Source organism: Palaemon carinicauda, chromosome 1 (genome assembly GCF_036898095.1).
Source record: "Palaemon carinicauda isolate YSFRI2023 chromosome 1, ASM3689809v2, whole genome shotgun sequence".
NCBI classification, from domain to species: domain Eukaryota; kingdom Metazoa; phylum Arthropoda; class Malacostraca; order Decapoda; family Palaemonidae; genus Palaemon; species Palaemon carinicauda.
In genome coordinates this window covers 209,884,822-209,906,049 of record NC_090725.1, presented here as the reverse complement: position 1 = coordinate 209,906,049, position 21,228 = coordinate 209,884,822, and the positions used below count along the sequence as shown (strand labels likewise).

The window sequence follows — 21,228 nt, the reverse complement described above, 5'->3', positions numbered from 1 at the left end:
GATTAATGTCAGGTTAGCACATTAATTTTTGCAGTTTATCCATTGAACAACTACATTTCCTTGTATTTTTCATCTAATTTATCCATATTTACCCAAACACATCACCCTATCTAGACTCTTATCCATTTCTATAGAAAGCAAAAAGATTAAAACAGGTTAAATTTAAGAGGCAGCATGAGTACGTGTGAAGGGCCCAATGCTTATGGCTGAAGTAAAAAAATTAGTGTAGAGCTGACTTATAAGTAGTTATACCTACCTTATCAAGATTTAATGGTAATTCCAGATTCACTGTAGCCATACTCTTATTAAAAAACAAAGGTTTACATTTGTGTAGGAACAACTGGTGTTTTCAGTTGTAAAGTATGGTCTAGCTCTTAAGGGATCTTTATAAAAATATTTGGAAAAAAAATGTCTCCAATAGTTATCATTATCAATATTGTACAAAACACCTAACATAAGACAAAGAAATAATATTTTCTCCAAAAGGCTTATTAGTTACTTATGCAATATTAACAAAACAACCACAAACTTCACATACCACATCGGTATTATTGTACTGTATTACAGGGTAATGTAACCTAGGGGAAAAAACACTTTTACTATAGAAAAAATTATGTTATCTTCGAAAATGACACTTGTTCCTGTCAGAAATGAATAGTTTCAGAAATATATATATATATATATATATATATATATATATATATATATATATATATATATATATATATATATATATATATATATATATATATATATCTATATCCACCAATAATGGGGGACCCCCAGTGGGAGCTCGGGGTTTTGGGTGGGGAAAACATACTGGGGAAATGGTATATAATGGTAAATCAAGCCTTTTCTTCTCTATACATTACCTTCTTGGGTAATTTTGTATATTATTCCATGGTGTGATTTCGCACAAGAAATATATGATTTCCTATAGCAAATACTGTAACGTGATTTAACCGATTTTGATGATCATTTCAATCGCAAACAAACAGATCAACCAATTCGGTTAGTTATAAGTTGACGAATTGGTTGATGTTATTACGGATGAAATGAATGAGAAAACCAGTTAAATCACGATATCTACTATAGGAAATCATATATTTCCTGAGCGAAATCACACAATGAAATACAATACAAATGAACCATATAAATATTAACACTGTTGACATATATACTGAGTTAAAATATATAAACAACAGATGTAGGGGACGATAACAATAGCAACGTTACCAATGGTTGACAGAACTACTAACGATGACGAATGGTACACAGTGTTACCAACGACACGATGACATTTCTAGAGATAGAAATGCTAAACATTTCCATACGTAAACTAAATAATTTTTCCATATAACTATTAAACAATAAATAAAAAGTACCAAAAGGCCACAGAACCTAACAAACCCACCTAACCTTGCCTAGAAGTACCCCGGTCACAAAACTCATATAATAAGCATTGGGGAATGACTTACTTTGATTCACAGTACTACCAACGGTGACGAATGGAACACAGAACTACCAACGACACGATGTCATTACTAGTGGCAGAAATGATAAATATTTCCATTCGAATATTAAATAATTTTTCCATATAACTGTTACACAATATATAAATAGTACAGAAAGACCACAGAACCTAACAAACCCACCTAACCTTGCCTAGAAGTACCCCGGTCACAAAACACGTATAATGGCTATTGAGGAATGACTTACTTTTATGAAGAAAACGTCGAAGTATTCGGTAACCTCGGAACAGAAACTTCTCCAATCGACACTAGTTTTCGAAGATATGTCGATACCATCCATGAGGGTCTCATGGTCCGAATGTTTATGCAAAAAGTGGATGGCACATAATATTATCTTCCATGGGGATAGACGACTTTTGTCCAAAAAAGTCCTTTATAGGCAGTAACGGTATAACCACAACGGCGTTTCTTCTTAGTTTTACGAATGATGGATTCAGAATTGAAATAAAACACGTGAATGTCTTGCCTATAAGATAAAATAGAACGGCACTAGGGGCACTTTAAACCCTGAGGAATAACGATGTGAGATTTAAGAAAATGCTCAACATTATCTGAAGTATCAAAAAAATCACCATGGAATTGAGCCACTGCTTTTAGGTACGGAATACTTCAGCCGCTACAAGTTTCTATAACTTGCTCTATCGCAAAATACAAAAAAAAGAAACCGCACTAGTAATGCAGAACGAGTCACCAGGTCAAAGGTTACAACGAGAAAGGCATTGGAACAAAGGGTATGAAAAACCGCTAATAGGGATAAAGGAAGTGCCCCCCATAGGCCTAGGATGGTGATTGGTTAAGGGAAAAACAAAGAACTCTAGCGGGTAAACATGAATGAACTAAATACGGAAACTAGACCAGAGAAAGGATTTATAAGACACAGAGGAGAGAAAAAGAAATAACCAACAAAAATAAATAAAAACAATATAGGAAGGTAAAATGGAATGAACGGTAAATAATATTGAATGGGAATATAAAATGAGATGATCATACCGAGAATTAACTGGATAAAAAAACTAGTCCAGAGTAAGTATTTATGTGCAACCAGGAAGAGATAAAGAAATAACCAAACAAATAAACTCAACATAGGAAGGTAAAATGGAATGAATGATAAATAATATTGAATGGGAATATAAAATGAGAAAATAACACAGTAATAAAAAGAGTAATTGGGGAGAGGAAACTCCTGCACAGGGGGGGGGATATATGCGCAGGTCGGAAACTGGTGCGAACGAACGGACGTACAAATGGGAAAGGAAATAACCAAACAAATAAACCCAATATAGGAAGGTAAAATGGAATGTATGATAAATAATATTGAATGGGAATATAAAATGAGAAAATAATACGGTAATAAAAAGAGTAGTTTGGGAGAGAAACTCCTGCGCAGGGGGGTTATATATGCGCAGGTCGGAAACTGGTGCGAACGAACGGACGTACAAATGGGTGCTAATGTTAGCAAGGAATGCTAACATTTGATCTACATCAGGTATGGAATGCTAACATTTAAACTACATCAGGCGTTGGCAGCACTGGTTACTGTATTACTACAAGAAATAACCTTTGAAACGGCTCCTCCCAAATATATCCAGTTATACTGTTTTGTATTTTCCTACGGCTATAATAAATACAAGAAGGAAATGTATAGAGAAGAAAAGGACTGATTTACGGTTATATATCGGTTCCCCAGTATATTTTCCCCACCCAAAACCCCGAGTTCCCACTGGGGGTCCCCCATTATCGGAGGATATAGATGTATATATATCTCTGAAACTATTCATTTGCGACGGGAACGAGTGTTATTTTCGAAGGGAGCGTAATTTTTCCCATAAGAAAAAGTAGTTGGAATACTAGGATACATTGCCATGTAATAAACTACAATGAAACCCCTTCTTGGATGTATAATAAACCGATTACAAAATACGGTAAAGTTTTGGATTCAACCAAATTGGGAAATGTATTATATTAATATATTTTCCTAGTAAAGCACGTGATAACAAAACACTTCTTCTCAATACATTATTGTCGCTAATGCATACTTACAGAGAAAAAAAATATTTCAGGAATTGAAGGTCTTGACTTTTTCTAAGTTTAGTGTATATCTTTCCATGGGCACGCAAGGTAGCTCTTGTTCGTTTGTATGTCTGTTTTCATCTTACTTGGCTCCGCCCCATTGCGTAATGTGACAATATTTACTTGAATGTGCATTTGCTCCTCCCACTAATGTCGCTCCTCCAATCAAAATACTACTGGGTTCTTTTCAAGGGTTATTATTGGACAATTCATTGGTCTCTCAGTCTTGTTTCAAGGATCTGTTTTTCGTGCAATATGTTATTTTTATTAGTAAAATAAATTTTTGAATATACTTACCCGATAATCATGTAGCTGTCAACTCCGTTGCCCGACAGAATTCTATGGAGGGATACGCCAGCTATCACAATACTAGAAGGGGGTGTACTTACCAGCGCCACCTGTGGCCAGGTACTATAGTACTTCTTGTTGACACCTCAATTTTTCCTCGGTCCACTGGTTCTCTATGGGGAGGAAGGGAGGGTCGATTAAATCATGATTATCGGGTAAGTATATTCAAAAATTTATTTTACTAATAAAAATAACATTTTTCAATATTAAACTTACCCGATAATCATGTAGCTGATTCACACCCAGGGGGGTGGGTGAAAACCAGTGTACAAGATTAAAGGATAGCTAAGTATCCCATATTTCATATAACAGTTATCTCAAATAACAATGAAATAATAAGTACCTGGTAAGGAAGTCGAATTGAACCGTTACTCTGCCTCTTTTTTAAGTTCGTCTTCCTTACTGAGCGCAGCGTTCCTCTTGGAGGCTGAATCAACCCAAAGGTGCTAAAGTATATAGGGCTGCAACCCCTACTAAAGGACCTCTACACAACCTCTAACCCAGGCACTTCTCAAGAATGAATTGACCACCCGCCAAATCAAAAGGATGCGGAAGGCTTCTTAGCCTACCGTAACAACCATAAAAAACAACAATACAAGCATTCAAGAGAAAGGTTAAAAAAGGTTATGGGATTAAGGGAATGTAGTGGCTGAGCCCTCACCTACTACTGCACTCGCTGCTACGAATGGTCCCAGGGTGTAGCAGTTCTCGTAAAGAGACTGGACATCTTTAAGATAAAATGATGCAAACACTGACTTGCTCCTCCAATAGGTTGCATCCATTATGCTCTGCAGAGAACGGTTTTTATTAAAGGCCATCGAAGTAGCTACGGCTCTTACTTCGTGGGTCCTTACCTTCAGCAATGCAAGGTCTTCCTCCTTTAAGTGAGAATGGGCTTCTCTAATCAGAAGCCTTATATAATACGAAACCCCATTCTTGGACATGGGCCTCGAAGGTTTCTTGATGGCACACCATAAGGCTTCTGACTGTCCTCGAATAGGTTTAGACCTATTAAGATAATACTTGAGAGCTCTGACAGGGCAAAGAACTCTCTCTAGTTCGTTACCTACCATGTTGGAGAGGCTAGGTATTTCAAACGATCTAGGCCAAGGACGTGAAGGAAGTTCGTTCTTTGCTAGGAATCCGAGCTGAAAAGAACATGTTGCAGATTCGGTCGTGAAACCAATGTTCTTGCTGAAGGCATGAACCTCACTGACTCTCTTAGCTGTTGCAAGGCAGACGAGGAAAAGAGTCTTGAGGGTAAGGTCCTTGAAGGAAGCTGACTGGAGAGGTTCGAACCTAGGTGACATAAGGAACCTTAAGACTACGTCTAGGTTCCAGCCTGGAGTGGATAGACGACGCTCTTTAGAAGTCTCAAAAGACTTAAGGATGTCTTGAAGGTCCTTGTTGGAAGAAAGGTCCAAACCTCTGTGGCGGAGAACTGAAGCCAACATACTCCTGTACCCTTTAATCGTAGGGGCTGAAAGGGATCTCTCATTCCTAAGATGTAATAGGAAGTCAGCTATTTGGGTCACAGAGGTATTGGTAGAGGATACTGAATTGGCTCTACACCAGCTCCGGAAGACTTCCCACTTAGATTGGTAGACTCTACGAGTGGAAACCCTTCTAGCTCTGGCAATCGCACTGGCTGCCTCCTTCGAAAAGCCTCTAGCTCTAGCGAATCTTTCGACAGTCTGAAGGCAGTCAGCCGAAGAGCGTGGAGGTTTGGATGTAACCTGTCTACGTGAGGTTGACGTAGAAGGTCCACTCTTAGAGGTAGAGTCCTGGGGATGTCGACTAGCCATTGAAGTACCTCTGTGAACCATTCTCTTGCAGGCCAAAGGGGAGCAACCAGCGTCAGCCGTGTCCCTTCGTGCGAGATGAATTTCTGCAGGACTTTGTTGATTATCTTGAACGGTGGGAATGCGTAAAGGTCGAGATGGGACCAGTTCAGCAGAAAAGCATCCACATGAACTGCTGCAGGGTCTGGAACTGGGGAACAGTACAGCGGAAGTCTCTTGGTCATGGAGGTGGCAAACAGATCTATGGTAGGTTGACCCCACAAGGTCCAAAGTCTGTTGCACACACTCTTGTGGAGGGTCCATTCCGTGGGAATGACCTGATTCCTTCTGCTTAGGCGATCTGCTGAGACGTTCATATTGCCCTGAATGAACCTCGTGACCAAAGTGAGGTTTTGACTTCTTGACCAAATGAGGAGGTCCCTTGCGATCTCGTATAGGCTCCTCGAATGGGTCCCTCCTTGCTTGGAGATGTAAGCCAAGGCTGTGGTGTTGTCTGAGTTCACCTCCACCACTTTGCCTAGCAGGAGGGACTTGAAGTTCAGCAGGGCTAAATGAACTGCTAGTAGCTCCTTGCAGTTGATGTGGAGCGTTCCCTGTTCTTCGTTCCACGTTCCCGAGCATTCCCGTCCGTTCAAGGTCACACCCCAGCCCGAGTCCGATGCATCTGAGAAGAGATGAAGATTGGGGGTCTGAATAGCCAACGATAGGCCCTCCCTGAGAAGGAGATTGGTCTTCCACCACAAGAGAGTGGTCTTCATCTCTTTGGTGACTGGGATAGAGACTGCTTCGAGAGTCAAACCCTTGTCCCAATGAGCTGCAAGATGGAATTGAAGAGGGCGGAGGTGGAGTCTCCCTAGTTCGACGAACAGGGCCAGTGATGAAAGGGTCCCTGTGAGACTCATCCACTGTCTCACCGTGCAACTGCTCCTCTTCAGCATGCTCATGATGCAATCTAGGGCTTGGCTTATCCTTGGGGCCGATGGAAAAGCCCGAAAATCCTGACTCCGAATCTCCATTCCCAGGTACACAATGGATTGGGAGGGAATGAGCTGAGACTTTTCTATGTTGACTAATAGACCCAGTTCTCTGATTAAGTTCAAAGTCCAGTTGAGACTCTCCAGACAGCGACGACTCGTGGAGGCTCTCAACAGCCAGTCGTCTAAGTAGAGGGAGGCTTTGATGTCCGATAAGTGGAGGAATTTTGCTATATTCCTCATCAGATGCGTGAACACCATAGGAGCTGTGCTTAGGCCAAAACACAGGGCTTGGAATTGGTAGACAACCTTTCCAAAAACGAATCTCAGGAAAGGTTGGGAGTCTGGATGAATAGGAACGTGAAAGTAGGCATCTTTCAAGTCCAACGAGACCATCCAGTCCTCCTGCCTGACCGCTGCTAGGACCGACTTCGTCGTCTCCATCGTGAACGTCTGCTTGGTGACATACGCATTGAGCGCGCTGACGTCCAGCACCGGTCTCCAACCTCCTGTCTTCTTGGCCACCAGAAAGAGACGGTTGTAGAAGCCCGGGGATTGATGGTCCCGGACTATAACCAGTGCCTTCTTCTGCACAAGTAGCGATACCTCCTGGTGCAACGCTAGCCTCTTGTCCTCTTCTTTGTAGTTGGGAGAGAGGTTGATGGGAGATGTGGTCAGAGGGGGTTTGAGGCAGAATGGAATCCTGTAACCCTCCCTCAGCCAACTGACAGACTGTGCGTCTGCACCTCTCTTTTCCCAGGCTTGCCAGAAGCTCTTGAGTCTGGCTCCTACTGCTGTCTGGAGATGCGGAGAGTCAGTTTTTTCCTTTAGAGGCCTTGGAACCTTTCCTAGACTTGCTCCTGGAAGAGTCTGGACGGGAGCTTCCTCGGCTGGGGGCTCTACCACGAAAGGGCGGTATGAACCTCGTAGCAGGAGTATCAGCTACTGGGGTGCGATAAGTCCTAGGGACTGAGGTAGCAACCTTAGTCTTACGAGCCGATGAGGCTACAAGATCATGTGTGTCCTTTTGTATCAGGGCAGCAGACAATTCCTTAACCAGCTCTTCGGGGAAGAGGAACTTCGAGAGCGGAGCGAAAAGGAGTTGAGACCTTTGACAAGGTGTAATGCTGGAGGAAAGGAAGGAACAAAGCTGTTCCCTTTTCTTAAGAACCCCTGATACAAACAACGACGCAAGCTCGCCAGATCCATCTCTAATGGCCTTATCCATGCAGGACATCAGTAGCATGGCAGAATCCTTGTCCGCAGGGGAGGTCTTCTTGCTGAGGGCCCCCAGGCACCAGTCTAGGAAGTTGAACATCTCAAATGCTCTAAAAACACCCTTCAGAAGGTGATCAAGGTCTGAGAAGGTCCAGCAAACCTTAGAGCGCCTCATTGCAGTTCTACGAGGCGAGTCTACCAGACTTGAGAAGTCAGCCTGGGCAGAGGCAGGTACTCCCAAGCCTGGTTCCTCTCCTGTGGCATACCAAACGCCCGCTTTAGAAGTGAGCTTAGTCGGAGGAAACATGAACGAAGTCTTGCCAAGGTGCTGCTTAGTCTGCAACCACTCCCCTAAGATCCTAAACGCTCTCTTAGAGGACCTTGCTAGGACTAGCTTAGTAAAGGTAGACTTAGCTGGCTGCATGCCCAGCGAAAACTCAGATGGTGGAGAGCGGGGAATAGCAGAGACAAAGTGGTCTGGGTATACCTCCCTAAACAGAGCCAAGACCTTACGAAAGTCAATAGAAGGCGGGGAAGACTTGGATTCATCCACGTCTGATGAGGGATCCAGGTGTGCCGCCTCATCATCAGACGCCTCATCACCAGAGTGTAGCGAAGAGATCGGAAAGGTATGCTGAACAGCAGAGTCAGTACGAGCTGGAACATCAATATTAGTGGTTTCCTCTTCAAGACTCTGTTGAGGGAACACCTGAGGCTCAGACTGCAAAGGCTGAACAAAAGCAGAAGCAGAAGGTAGGCGCATGGGTGGAGGAGGCTGACTCCTGGCATGAGTGGCTGAACTCAAGGGTTGAGCTTGCTGAGAGGTTGGCGGAAGCGGAGTAGTAAGTTCCTGTTCCTGTGGTGTGAGCGGAGAGCGATGAGATAGAGGCTGCGCAGAACAAAGTAAATGTCTCGCCAGTTGAGGCTCCTGAGGCGCAAGGCTAAGGTGTTGTGGTGCTTGCCTAGAGGAGGATTGAGCTCGCTGCAGCGAGAGCTGAGGAGACTGACTCATGGTTGGGAGAGGTTGTTGTACCTCGACTGAGTGTTGCATCACTGGTGGAGCAGCAAGTGGAAGCGGAGGAAGAGGGGTATAAGCCTCCTGATCCCATTGCTGAGGTTGCCTTAAGGAAGGCGGAGGCTGAACACCACTGGGAACAGTAAACTCAGAACGTGGCTCAACATCGTACGCCTGGCAGGTGGTACTGCGGTCAGGCGGAGCGAGCGCAGGCGGAGCGAGCGCAGGCGGAGCAAGTGCAGGCGGAGGCGGAGGCGCAACCTTCTCAGCTCGACACTCACGCATCAAGACCGAAAGTTGTGACTGCATGGACTGCAGAAGAGACAACTTGGGGTCGGCAGACACTACGGTCTGCTGAGGCAAAGCCTGAACAGCAGAGATCTGTTGCGGCAGAACCTTACTCCTCTTGGGCGGAGTGCAGTCGACTGATGACTGTGGCGAGTCAGAGCTGAACCAATGACTGCAGCCCGGTTGAGCGCTCGCGTACTGGACTCTGCGTTTGAGTGGTCTAGAGACCTGAGTCCAGCGTTTCTTCCCTGACAATTGATCAGCGGACGAGTAAAAGACGGGCTCAATCGTCTGCAGGTGGGAGTGACGGTCTCTGGAAGACACGCCCGCAACCACCGAGGATACTTCTGTGCGCCGATCAAGGCCTGCCGAACCCTTTTGCCCTTCGACATTGCTTCTCCCCTGGGCATGGGAGCTTGCAAGAGGTCCCGGACTGGGAGGACGACTGGCGCGCACAGAAGTATCCTCACGCACCACACTGACACTGACACTAGCACTTGGCACTGCACTGACACTAGCACTCGTCACAGCACTGGCACTAATACCACCCACTGCACTCTTGACCTTAAGCTCCTTGACTTCGGCCATAAGAGACTTATGATCGCTAACCACTGACTCTACTTTATCGCCTAAGGCCTGAATAGCACGCAACACAACAGACATATCAGGCTGAGGGCAAATAGAAGGTTCGGGGGTAGCCACTACAGGGGTAGGAAAAGGTAGGGGATCATGAGGTGAGGAAAAAAGTGAAGAGTGAGAAGAACTCCTCCTAACTCTGCCTCTCTCTAACTTAGTGAATATTTCAAAAGACGGACAAAATCAAGTTCCGAAAGTCCGGCGCATTCCTCACATCGATTTTCTAATTGACAGGGCCTGTCCCTACAGTCAGAACAAGCGGTGTGAGGATCTACCGAGGCCTTCGGAATACGCCTATTACAAGACCTACATCGTCTATGGGTGGGGGCTTGTGAAATGTCAGACATCTTGAATCCAAAGAGTTAGCCAAGTGGGGTTTCAAAATCAAGCAAAAGATCGTTAACCGTTAATCAGGACTATATAAAAGCTATCTAAGCTAATATAAGAAGGTTTCCAGTAAAGCGACAGCCGAAATCAAAGAGAAATACTTCACCAAAGTCGTGAAAATACTCCAAGAACATAAGCGTATCCCAGAACGTCTTGCCGGAAGCACGACAGAGGAAAAATTGAGGAGGTGTCAACAAGAAGTACTATAGTACCTGGCCACAGGTGGCGCTGGTAAGTACACCCCCTTCTAGTATTGTGATAGCTGGCGTATCCCTCCATAGAATTCTGTCGGGCAACGGAGTTGACAGCTACATGATTATCGGGTAAGTTTAATATTGAAAAATAACATTGTAAACGATACTATTTTGTTTTTTTCCCTATTTCATTATGGGAGAAACCCGTGATTGTCGTTTGTTTTCGGTTTTCAAAAGTTCCGGTTTCTATATTTTCTTCACACGTCACTTTACTGTCATGGATCCTCCGGTACGGTTGTGTGAAATATGTCGTTATTCCTATTTTGATGTGATCGGCCGATTTCATGGGAATTATAATGGAACTCCTGAAGTAGTGAATCGTTTTCTAAGGGAGCATTCCGTATTACCTTTAAGTGTCCAGTGTGGTAAATGTGATTCGCCTTTACATTTTCGTGAGGATAGACATGTGTGGTATTGTACCAAATCTGAACGTATTCCAGTACTTGATGATTCAGAAGAGGGTCAACCACAACCTTCCACATCTTCATCGTCATCTTCCGTTTAAGGTAAGAAGTGATTTAACAAAATATATATATTCAAATTTACCCCTGGTTAAAGGGGGGGTCGCAGGGGGGGGCGAAGCCCCCCCCCCCGGTAGGGGTACAGGGCCCCTAGGTTAGGTTAGGTGGGTTTGTTAGGTTCTGTGGTGCCCTGAAAATTACTGTGGCCTTAAGGGGGGGTCGCAGGGGGGGGGCGAAGCCCCCCCGGTAGGGGTACAGGGCCCCTAGGATAGGTTAGGTGGGTTTGTTAGGTTCTGTGGTGCCTTGAAAATTACTGTGGCCATAAGGGGGGGTCGCAGGGGGGGCGAAGCCCCCCCGATAGGGGTACAGGGCCCCTAGGTTAGGTTAGGTGGGTTTGTTAGGTTCTGTGGTGCCCTGAAAATTACTGTGGCCTTAAGGGGGGGTCGCAGGGGGGGCGAAGCCCCCCCCGGTAGGGGTACAGGGCCCCTAGGTTAGGTTAGGTGGGTTTGTTAGGTTCTGTGGTGCCCTGAAAATTACTGTGGCTTTAAGGGGGGGTCGCTGGGGGGCCCTACCCCCCTCCCCCAGGTAGGCCTAGTTAGGGGTATGGGGGAGGGGTGCTGGAACATTAATTATTCATTTATTGCAAATATCATTCAATGCCCCAACACCCTCCCCCCCCTTCCCCCACCCAAAACCCCGGTTCCCAAAGGGTGTCCCCCATAATTGGTGGGATGAACTAGGGTATACATAGTAAATCTCTAAATCGGTTGGTTTGCAGTCAAAATAAACGTTAAATTCATTGAAACCACACTATTTCTGATGCAACAAATATATTTTTATTGCATTTTTCCAAATTTGGCTGAAACTAAAAATTTACCCAAAATACTCTAATTATCTATATCCTATACTAAAGATATATTTTCATTTTTTTTTTTTTGACATTCTAAGGTCGGTTGTAGTCGCTCTCGTTCGTTAGTTTGTACATAGCTGTAATACAGTAAAACTTTACCCAAACACCTTACAAGGAACGTTTGTAGATCAGAGGACACATGTCGGATTAGAAATAGAAAATAAATCTCATTTTGATTAATCTAGGAAATATGACATATGGCCTAACCTAAATATGGCCACCTAACCTTACCTATTATCGAAGTATCCCCTCGGGGGTTATAACGAGAGCGACAAGAGCCCGTGTCTTCCACAAGGTAAGGCAATCTATACAGACAGAGCTCTACCAACAACTTGCGTGCGATACGGTTAGACGGTGCGTGAATGTACGTTATGCAACAAAACTCTCAAGATTAGGCAAAAGAGAGAGAGAGAGAGAGAGAGAGAGAGAGAGAGAGAGAGAGAGAGAGAGAGAGAGAGAGAGAGAGAGAGAGAGAGAGAGAGAGAGAGAGAGAGACTATACAAAACTTATTTCATATTCACAATGAAGTCAAACAATTATCACCATAACATATGGAACTAATTGGTTTTGGCAACGTAATGTACTTACCACTTTAAACGGCAATTATTGCAATTGAAAAAAAAATGTATATTGTTGGATGGGGCGATCAGTCCTCCAAGAGCGACCACCTAATCTCGCAATGTCATTCTATAAACCCTTATACCACAATGACTTTGCACAAAGCCTAATTTAATTATGTAACTGTCGAAAATGGAAGGTTTTTGTATTTTATTATGATATACATTACCGGTTGGAAACTGTAACTAGTAATACTAAATTACTAATGACTCGTCATATGGAACGGATCGGAAGAATAGTTGAATTTTAAGTTTTCACTAACTTTAAATATATTTATGCTACTAACGTTCTTGGTACAGGAAATAAGCTTTTAGTGGGTCATGGCTTGAATTAATCCTACGTGCCGAGTTCAATACGTAAGTTCTGTTACATAATAATGGTATAGTTTCTTAAACGGGGTTTTACTATCCGTAGAGTTCGAGTGTTGCTATTTGTTAGGAAAGAAGCCATGAATGTATTATTATTATTATTATTATTATTATTATTATTATTATTATTATTATTATTATTATTATTGTTGTTGTTGTTGTTGTTGTTGTTGTTGTTTGCTGCAACCCTAATTAGAAACGCAGGTTTCCAACAGGGCAATTTTATTATTATTATTATTATTATTATTATTATTATTATTATTATTATTATTGCTGTTGTTGTTGTTGTTGAAGCTAAGCTACAACCCTAGTTGGAAAAGCAATATGTCATAAGCCCAAGGGCCCCAACGGAGAAAAATAGCCCAGTATGGAAAGGATATAAGGAAATTAATATATTACAAAAGAAGTAATACAATCAAAATAAACTATTTCAAGAATAGTAACAACATTAAATTAGAACTTTCATATATAAACTATAAAAACGTGAAAAAAAACGAGGACAATAACTAAGATAGAACAGCGTGAAGGGGTGTGCCCTAGAGCAAGAGAACTCTAATCCAGACAGTGGAAGGCCATGGTACAGAGGGTATGGCACTTCCCAAGACTAGAGAACAATAATTTGATTTTAGAGTGACCTTCTCCTAGAAGAGCTGTTAATCATAGCTAAAGAGTCTCTTCTATCCTTACCAAGAGGAAAGTAACCACTGTAGGTTAGCCAGGGCACCATCCATCCGTTGAGATACTACTGCTTGAGAGTTATTGGGTCCTTTAACTGATCAGACTGTCCTACATTGGATCCTTCTCTCTGCTTACGGTTCATTTTCCCTTTCCCTACGCATACTCCGAATAGTCTGGTCTATTCTTTACATATTCTCCTCTATCCCTCATACACCTGACAACGCGGAGATTACCAAACAATTATTCTCTCAAGGGGTAACTACTGCACTGTAATTGTTCAGTGGCTACTTTCCTCTTGGTTAGGGTAGTAGAGACTATAGCTATGGTAAGCAGCTCAACTGGGAGAATGACACTTCAAACTCAAACCAATTTTCTCTAGTCTTGGGTAGTCCCATACCCTATGTACCATGGTCTTCCACTGCCTTGGGTTAAAGTTCTCTTGCTTGAGGGTACACTCGGACACACTATTCTATCTTATTTCTCTTCCTCTTATTTTGTTAAAGTTTTCATAGTTTATACATGAAATACTATATTTTAATGTTGTTACTGTTCTTAAAATATTTTATTTTAATTGTCCATTACTCTCTTATCTCTTAGCTTCTTTTCCTCACTGGGCTATTTTCCCTGTTGGAGCCCCTGGGCATGCTGTTTTTCCAACTAGGGTTGTAGCTTAGCAAGTAATAATGATAATGAGGACAATTACAATGCAAAGAATTGTTTGGGAGGGCTGGCCTTGAACTAGCCATCATATTTAAAATTGTAAAACTGCAATAGGCTAGGGCCCAGGAGAGGAGCTTAGAGCCCAATGTTGTGAAAATTCATTTCAATGTCGGTGTTTAATGGAGAAGTTATTGGCAGAAATTTGCCATTTAAACAAAAAAAAAAAGATCAGTTTGATTCAGTGACCGGAAAATGCAACAATTATTTATTTTTACCCATAAAAATGGTGAAACACATGAGCAGTCATTATTTATTGGATAAATACAGAATAAAAAGTGTAAATCGATCATCCTTTGGTCAGACTCACGATCAAGTATTGTAGGCCACTTGAGGTCTGTACTAGAAGTCCTGACATTGCGTGCGTATGATGTATATGGTGTGTGTGTGCGTGTAAAGAATTTTCTTCACGCTTTCTTCTTCTTTATATTCTATTTGGTCCAACCTGAGTAAAACGTAATTTAGTTACCCCTGATATTAATTTTCATTTGAATAACTGGGTAGGGATCTTGTTTTTTTTTTCTTTACCAAGATCGCAGACTAAGGTAAACTGATAGGTCCATAATCTCTCGTGGCTCTCCGTGATGTCACAGCAGTAGAGATCTAAGGCAGACAACATAAATTACGTAAACACTGTTTATTTCCCTTAAGCAAACGTGCCTCGAGACGGAAAGCATTCTTTGGATTTGTTTATGATTTCATCTTTATGGATTTGTGTATTGGGTTTAACCCGTCACCAGCTCAGGTCTAATCTATTTAAGAAATATGTTTGTCCACTTCGCAAGCCCCGTTTTCCCAACACTTTAAAATCAAACCATTGTTCTCTAGTATTGGGTAGTGCCATAGCCTTTGTACCATGGTCTCCCACTGTCTTGGGCTAGAATTCTCTTGCACACTATTCTATTTTATTTCTCTTCCTCTTGTTTTGTTAAAGTTTTTATAGTTTATATAAGAAATATTTTTCTTAATGTTACTGTTCTTAAAATATTTTATTTTTCACGGTTTCCTTTCCTCACTGAGCTATTTTCCCTGTTGGAGCCTCTGGGCTTATAGCATTCTGCTTTTTCAACCAGAGTTGTAGCTTGGCAATTAATAATAATTGTGAAGAATTTTCTTCACTCTTCTTCTTTCAATCGTATTTTTAGCTCTCTTCTACTAATACTATAGCTACCCCTTAAACATTCTCTCCTACATCTAGTTTCTTTAACAAAACATAGGAAGGACTATTCTAAACTTAAACTTGTTGACAGTGGCGCACGCCATGCTCGTGACGTCACAGCGTAGATACGCACGTTAGAGGGCCTTAGTGTAACCCCGGCGTATGTTGGTTCTTTCCTTAAACTACGTGAGTCGAGATTAAATTCCTAAACTGAATTTTTATATAAATTTCAATACTGCTGAATTAATGCATCTTATATTTCTCAATACCAATTAAGGTTTGTTAATTTTAAGATGTATGCCCATCGCACCAGTCCATTGCTAATCAATCATTTTAAATATTAATTTTTAGCAAGCCAGAATAGGTAGGATTATTGTGTATATAAACTCCCTTAGAGCAGCAAGATTTCTCTAAAGTATTTAGTACAAAATCCTGCCTCCTCTGCACTCCTTGCAACAATATATTGCCCTGTCCTTAAGTCCCGATATGGCACCCCCAGTGGATTACCGCGCGCATCAAGCTCCTCACCTGTCTGGAAAGGTGAAGCCAGGTGATCTCTTCGACCTTAGCGTCGATGCCATTCAACGAGAAGCTGCCCTGGCCTGCTGACCTGCCTGGTCATTGAACCCGTGCACCTCTGGCTCACCCCCCGCACCCTCTCTCCCAAAACTCGACTCACAAAAGGTTGCTGCCGGTCGGAGAGATTGAGAAGAAGAGGGCCCTGGTATACCATAGTTGTAGCCAAAGTGATAATTTTTGGGGTGAGCCAGGCAAGAGTGCAAGGTGCCAATTAGTGCGACGTCCAGGTCAACAGCTATCACGAGCATAGGACTAATCTTAAAGGAGTGCAGGTACTACATCAATGGCCATTTAGTTTTCCCCCATTTTTTATTAGCTTAGACTAATTTTAACTTTATAGGGAACCTGGCTAATTACACTATTCGGACTGTGTGCGGTGGGATTGTGTGTAAATATTTTTCCATTATTATTTCTTGCTTGGAGACTAACACAGTCTCTGGGTCACATGGGCCACGTGTCCGACCCCATTTCGATTTTATTTTTGCAGACCACGTGTCTAACTAACTAATTTTCATCATTTTGAATTGCATTTTTATGATTCTATTTTGTCTTTGTTAAGATGTCCGTTTTGTTTTAATGTAAATTTGTGAATAAATCAATATTAGGTTAATTAAACCTCTTTAGTATTTTTGCTCCCTCGTTTATTTTAATGTGTGAAATGGATAGTTGATCACGGGACAAAGTACCCAATATTTAAAGAGAAAACCTAAGTAAGTCTATAGGTGGTAACAGCGAGAAACTTTGCATTAATATATTTGCTTCGAAGGTAAAGATCCTTATCTTTAAACTTTTAAACTACTTTACATCATTGCTCCCAATTTGGATTTTGTCTGATTACATTAACGTAAAATACCTGTCCAGCATTTCATTGGGGTAGCTGGGACGGAGCCGGAACAGAGCCTGAGAATGAGATGACTATAGACCTGACAAAGCTAGAGTAGGCCATAAATTATTGATATTTCTACGTGTGGAGTACTCCTGCCTGTAAGCTGAAGCCTTTTTAAGTTATTTTTTGTGTTTTCTAAACCATTTTCACTTTACCATCGAATATTATAAGGTGAAATGCATTATTCAGTAACTATCCCAATAAAATACAGTATATATAAAACATTTCAGCTGTAATCTATACAATCACCTTTAGTGCATGACTAAAAATAGACATACCTGGGGTGCCTGCATCCTTTGGTTCAACTATCAACCAATAGCAATTCTTGACCTTTCAAATAGTTAATCTCTCCACTTCTTCCAGCTTGATTCATATCAGAAACACAAACTTGTTTCCCACTCATAATAAATTTCTTACTTCCTGGTACACTACCTAACAGATTGTTATGAAAACTTTGCCCTTAACATTTCCCAACTCATCCTCATGCTCTCTCTTTCTTCTCTTTCCAGTTTCTCTCTCGCCTGTTCTTTTACCTATAATTATACAATTACCTTTCTTTATTTTCAACATATTCACAAAGAGCATCACCACCTAGAACCAGAAGCTTACCTAATCCTATCTACTTTTACATAATCTCACTCATTTCAACTTCTTATAATCTCCCCGTTTCAGTTGTTTACGGTGTCAAAAATCCTTGCCTAAGGTCGCCACTGTTACAATCTCAGAATCGTTACAGGTTCTTCAGTAACTAAACAAAAAGGATTTGACAGCAACAACTGAAATATGGAAAATTAACGTAAAAAGAAAAAAAAACCACCACACTTTTATCCACAAACATATTTATTAAGATCAATAGTGTTTCTCCTTTACTTTTCATAGTTTAGATTAATTCCAGATATTGAGGATAAGGGGAACAGTCTAGGAAGTAGAGCTCTAAAATACTTAAATGGAAAGTTGGCAAGTTAATTCCAGTTGCTGAACTGCTGTTGGTGTGGAGACTTTAGGCTTGAGAACTTTGCCGAAGGGTTAGCTGCTTTTCTTCATCACTGATATGACAAAATCTTAAGAGATACGAGTCTGTTGTTTTAAGGGAAGATTGCCATCAGAATCCAACTGTCTTATTTCTGGTTTTCTCAACTCTTTCCTTCCTACCTCTCTCCTTGAAGAATATATATCTGTACATGGATGGAGCTAATTATAACAATGCCCTAAGTTTTTTATATTCTACATCCTGATTGGTTTCCTTTCCTACATGCCACACAAGGTTCTAGAGCAAGTTTCTGGTACAATTTGGACTCGATGTGGTGCCAGATAGCAAAAGAAAGGGATAAGTAGGGACACTCCTAGAAAGAAGAGAATTTCCAAAGCTTGGTTTGTTCACAAAATGCTGCCAACAGTAATAAAGTTTGTGCAGTCTTTGACCAAACACTAGTTGGAATACATCTCTTGGTAAAGATACAGTTTACCTACTTGCATATAATTCTTTAATATAACTGTATCTATCCATGACTAAAATTTCTCTAAGAGTATGCCAAACTCTATCTTCAAAACCTGGGCCTTTGTTGAATTGGATAGATAACTATGGAAAACATCAGATTCTTGGATAAGGGAGGGTTGGAGGTCAGAGGTATTTCATAACCATCCTTGCTTTAGTTTGCACAATATTAAAATTCAAGCTGCTGCTCCTGCTGATACCATTACTACCAAAGAGCTTCACAAATAATTGAAAAAAATCATTAATGAAAAGCAAATTCCTTCACAACTGGTCTTCAATGTTGATAAAACAGGATTATTTTGGAAGGGAATAACCAATTGCTCATTTATTTCTAAGGAAGAAAAAACTGACAAGTACTCTTCAAAAATTACTTGTCAATTGGCATGACATTGATGACATCAGTTTACACAACTTGAGGTTTAGTTGTATAATGTTGAAACAAATATACAATGCACAATTAAGAAATATGTGTGAAGTAACTAATCTGAATCATATCAACAGTTTTGTACTTACTTGACATTATGCTCCAAAGTCTCCTTGGTACAATGACAGGTACGTTACAGGGCCCACTGAGGGTAGTACATGGCACCAATAGGAAAATGTTTATTAGTTTTTATTTTCTTTCTGAGGTCATGAAGTTATCACTTCTGAATTATCAATATTTTACTTTATATAAAGTTAAGATTCCTAAAAATAATAAAGGTACATAGTTTAGCACTAAATAACTTTGTCTATGATATTACTATCAACAATTAATGTAATTAACAAAAAATTATCAATGAAGGTATACAATAATATAGTAAACAAGTTCATGGCACTAAGACCACAAATAAATTCGTAAAAATAAGTAAAATATATTTCAAGTCAGCAACACACTACGATGAAGGATAATGTTAAGAAAATAAGATTTAAAGAACGTCTTTATTTGAATTACAAAAATCCAGGTCCCTTGAAGAATTGTTCAGATAAAAGTTGAATATTTCGTATCTAATAATTATGAAAAAAAAATATAAAAAGACAAAACATTGCTTGGTACTACATACCAAAATGAAAGAAAGGAGACAAGGACTGTTGAACAGATCCCCGGTTATTTCTAAAAGAGGCCTATGCGCAATGAAAAAAATGCTTTAAAATACTTCTGTACTGTATTGAGTAACTTGATACATCTATAAAAATGTCGTTCATTGCTCGTTTGCTCTAGAATACCTAATTTCAGCGCCGCCTCCTGTCTTTTTTATTCCTGTAACAAAGAATATTTTTGTTAAGTAGAGGCTAAAAGCAAAGAATATTAAATGACAATTTAAAGTTATCTGCTATGCATAATTTATGTTAAATTCAACTACATGAGTTTTTAATTCTTGTTAATATCACCATTAGTTTAACCAGACCAATAAAAAAACATTCTCAACTCTCCTATGACACACCCCTAGAGATTGTTTTCAATGAAAATACTAGATATGCATTAAAATAATTAAGTAGATTTTGATAATCTGATAAATGAACAAATTCTATAATTAGGTTTGTCAAGTTAATAAATCATTTTTCCACCACTACATGAAGATTAAAGAAGTAATAAAGTATGTTCTAAAAAATGCAATTGTTTGTGCTTTGCTTGATACTTACTTTCTTGGACCTTTAACAAAACACCATTCAACTGTAATGGTCTGGCCTAGGATAAGAGACCCATTTAAACCATCTAATGCAGCCTGTGCTTCTTTAAAGGTTTCAAATTCCACTAGTGCATATCCCTGTAAAAAGAAACATTAAAGATTTTAAGATAAAATAATTTATGGAAACTGCAAGATACATGTGTCTATTATGGATGCAAAAACTAGAGATCAGAATTACGTTAACTAATTTTGCAACAGAAAGATTCTGAAGGTCATGGAAAAAACAAATACTTTTGGATATAAATTATAAAAATAAAATGTTATTTTTATTAGTAAAATAAATTTTTGAATATACTTACCCGATAATCATGTAGCTGTCAACTCCGTTGCCCGACAGAATTCTATGGAGGGATACGCCAGCTATCACAATACTAGAAGGGGGTGTACTTACCAGCGCCACCTGTGGCCAGGTACTCAAGTACTTCTTGTTGACACCTCCTCAATTATTCCTCGGTCCACTGGTTCTCTATGGGGAGGAAGGGAGGGTCGATTAAATCATGATTATCGGGTAAGTATATTCAAAAATTTATTTTACTAATAAAAATAACATTTTTCAATATTAAACTTACCCGATAATCATGTAGCTGATTCACACCCAGGGGGGTGGGTGAAAACCAGTGTACAAGATTAAAGGATAGCTAAGTATCCCGTATTTCATATAATCAGTTATCCACAATAACAATGAAATAATAAGTACCTGGTAAGGAAGTCGACTTGAACCGTTACTCTGCCTTTAATAAGATCGTCTTCCTTACTGAGCGCAGCGTTCCTCTTGGGAGGCTGAATCAACTCAAAGGTGCTAAAGTATACAGGGCTGCAACCCATACTAAAGGACCTCATCACAACCTTTAACCTCGGCGCTTCTCAAGAAAGAATTGACCACCCGCCAAATCAACAAGGATGTGGAAGGCTTCTTAGCCGACCGTACAACCCATAAAAAGTATTCAAGAGAAAGGTTAAAAGGTTATGGGATTATGGGAATGTAGTGGCTGAGCCCTCGCCTACTACTGCATTCGTTGCTACGAATGGTCCCAGGGTGTAGCAGTACTCGTAAAGAGACTGGACATCTTTGAGATAGAATGATGCGAACACTGACTTGCTTCTCCAATAGGTTGCATCCATAACACTCTGCAGAGAATGGCTCTGTTTGAAGGCCACTGAAG

General features: G+C 40.7%; 2 protein-coding genes across 4 annotated transcripts in view; both read right to left on the bottom strand.

Annotated features, from left to right (window-relative positions):
* Positions 1 to 12,633, bottom strand: part of LOC137653734 (N-methyl-L-tryptophan oxidase-like) — a 334,229-nt gene extending 321,596 nt beyond the window's left edge. For 2 of the 3 annotated variants that reach the window (XM_068387351.1, XM_068387361.1), the window contains exon 1: positions 12,127 to 12,282. The gene's annotated coding sequence lies outside the window, so the exon portion shown is untranslated. Of the gene's footprint in view, positions 1 to 12,126; positions 12,283 to 12,483 lie in introns of those variants that run through there. The other variant, XM_068387367.1, reaches the window with a different exon arrangement.
* Positions 12,634 to 19,302: 6,669 nt separating this feature from the next.
* Positions 19,303 to 21,228, bottom strand: part of LOC137653726 (RNA-binding protein 8A-like) — a 37,175-nt gene continuing 35,249 nt past the window's right edge. Inside the window, 2 exon segments of the mRNA XM_068387338.1 lie at positions 19,303 to 19,635; positions 20,019 to 20,143. Of these exon segments, the coding sequence (XP_068243439.1) occupies positions 19,608 to 19,635; positions 20,019 to 20,143 (153 nt within the window). The 3' untranslated portion in view covers positions 19,303 to 19,607.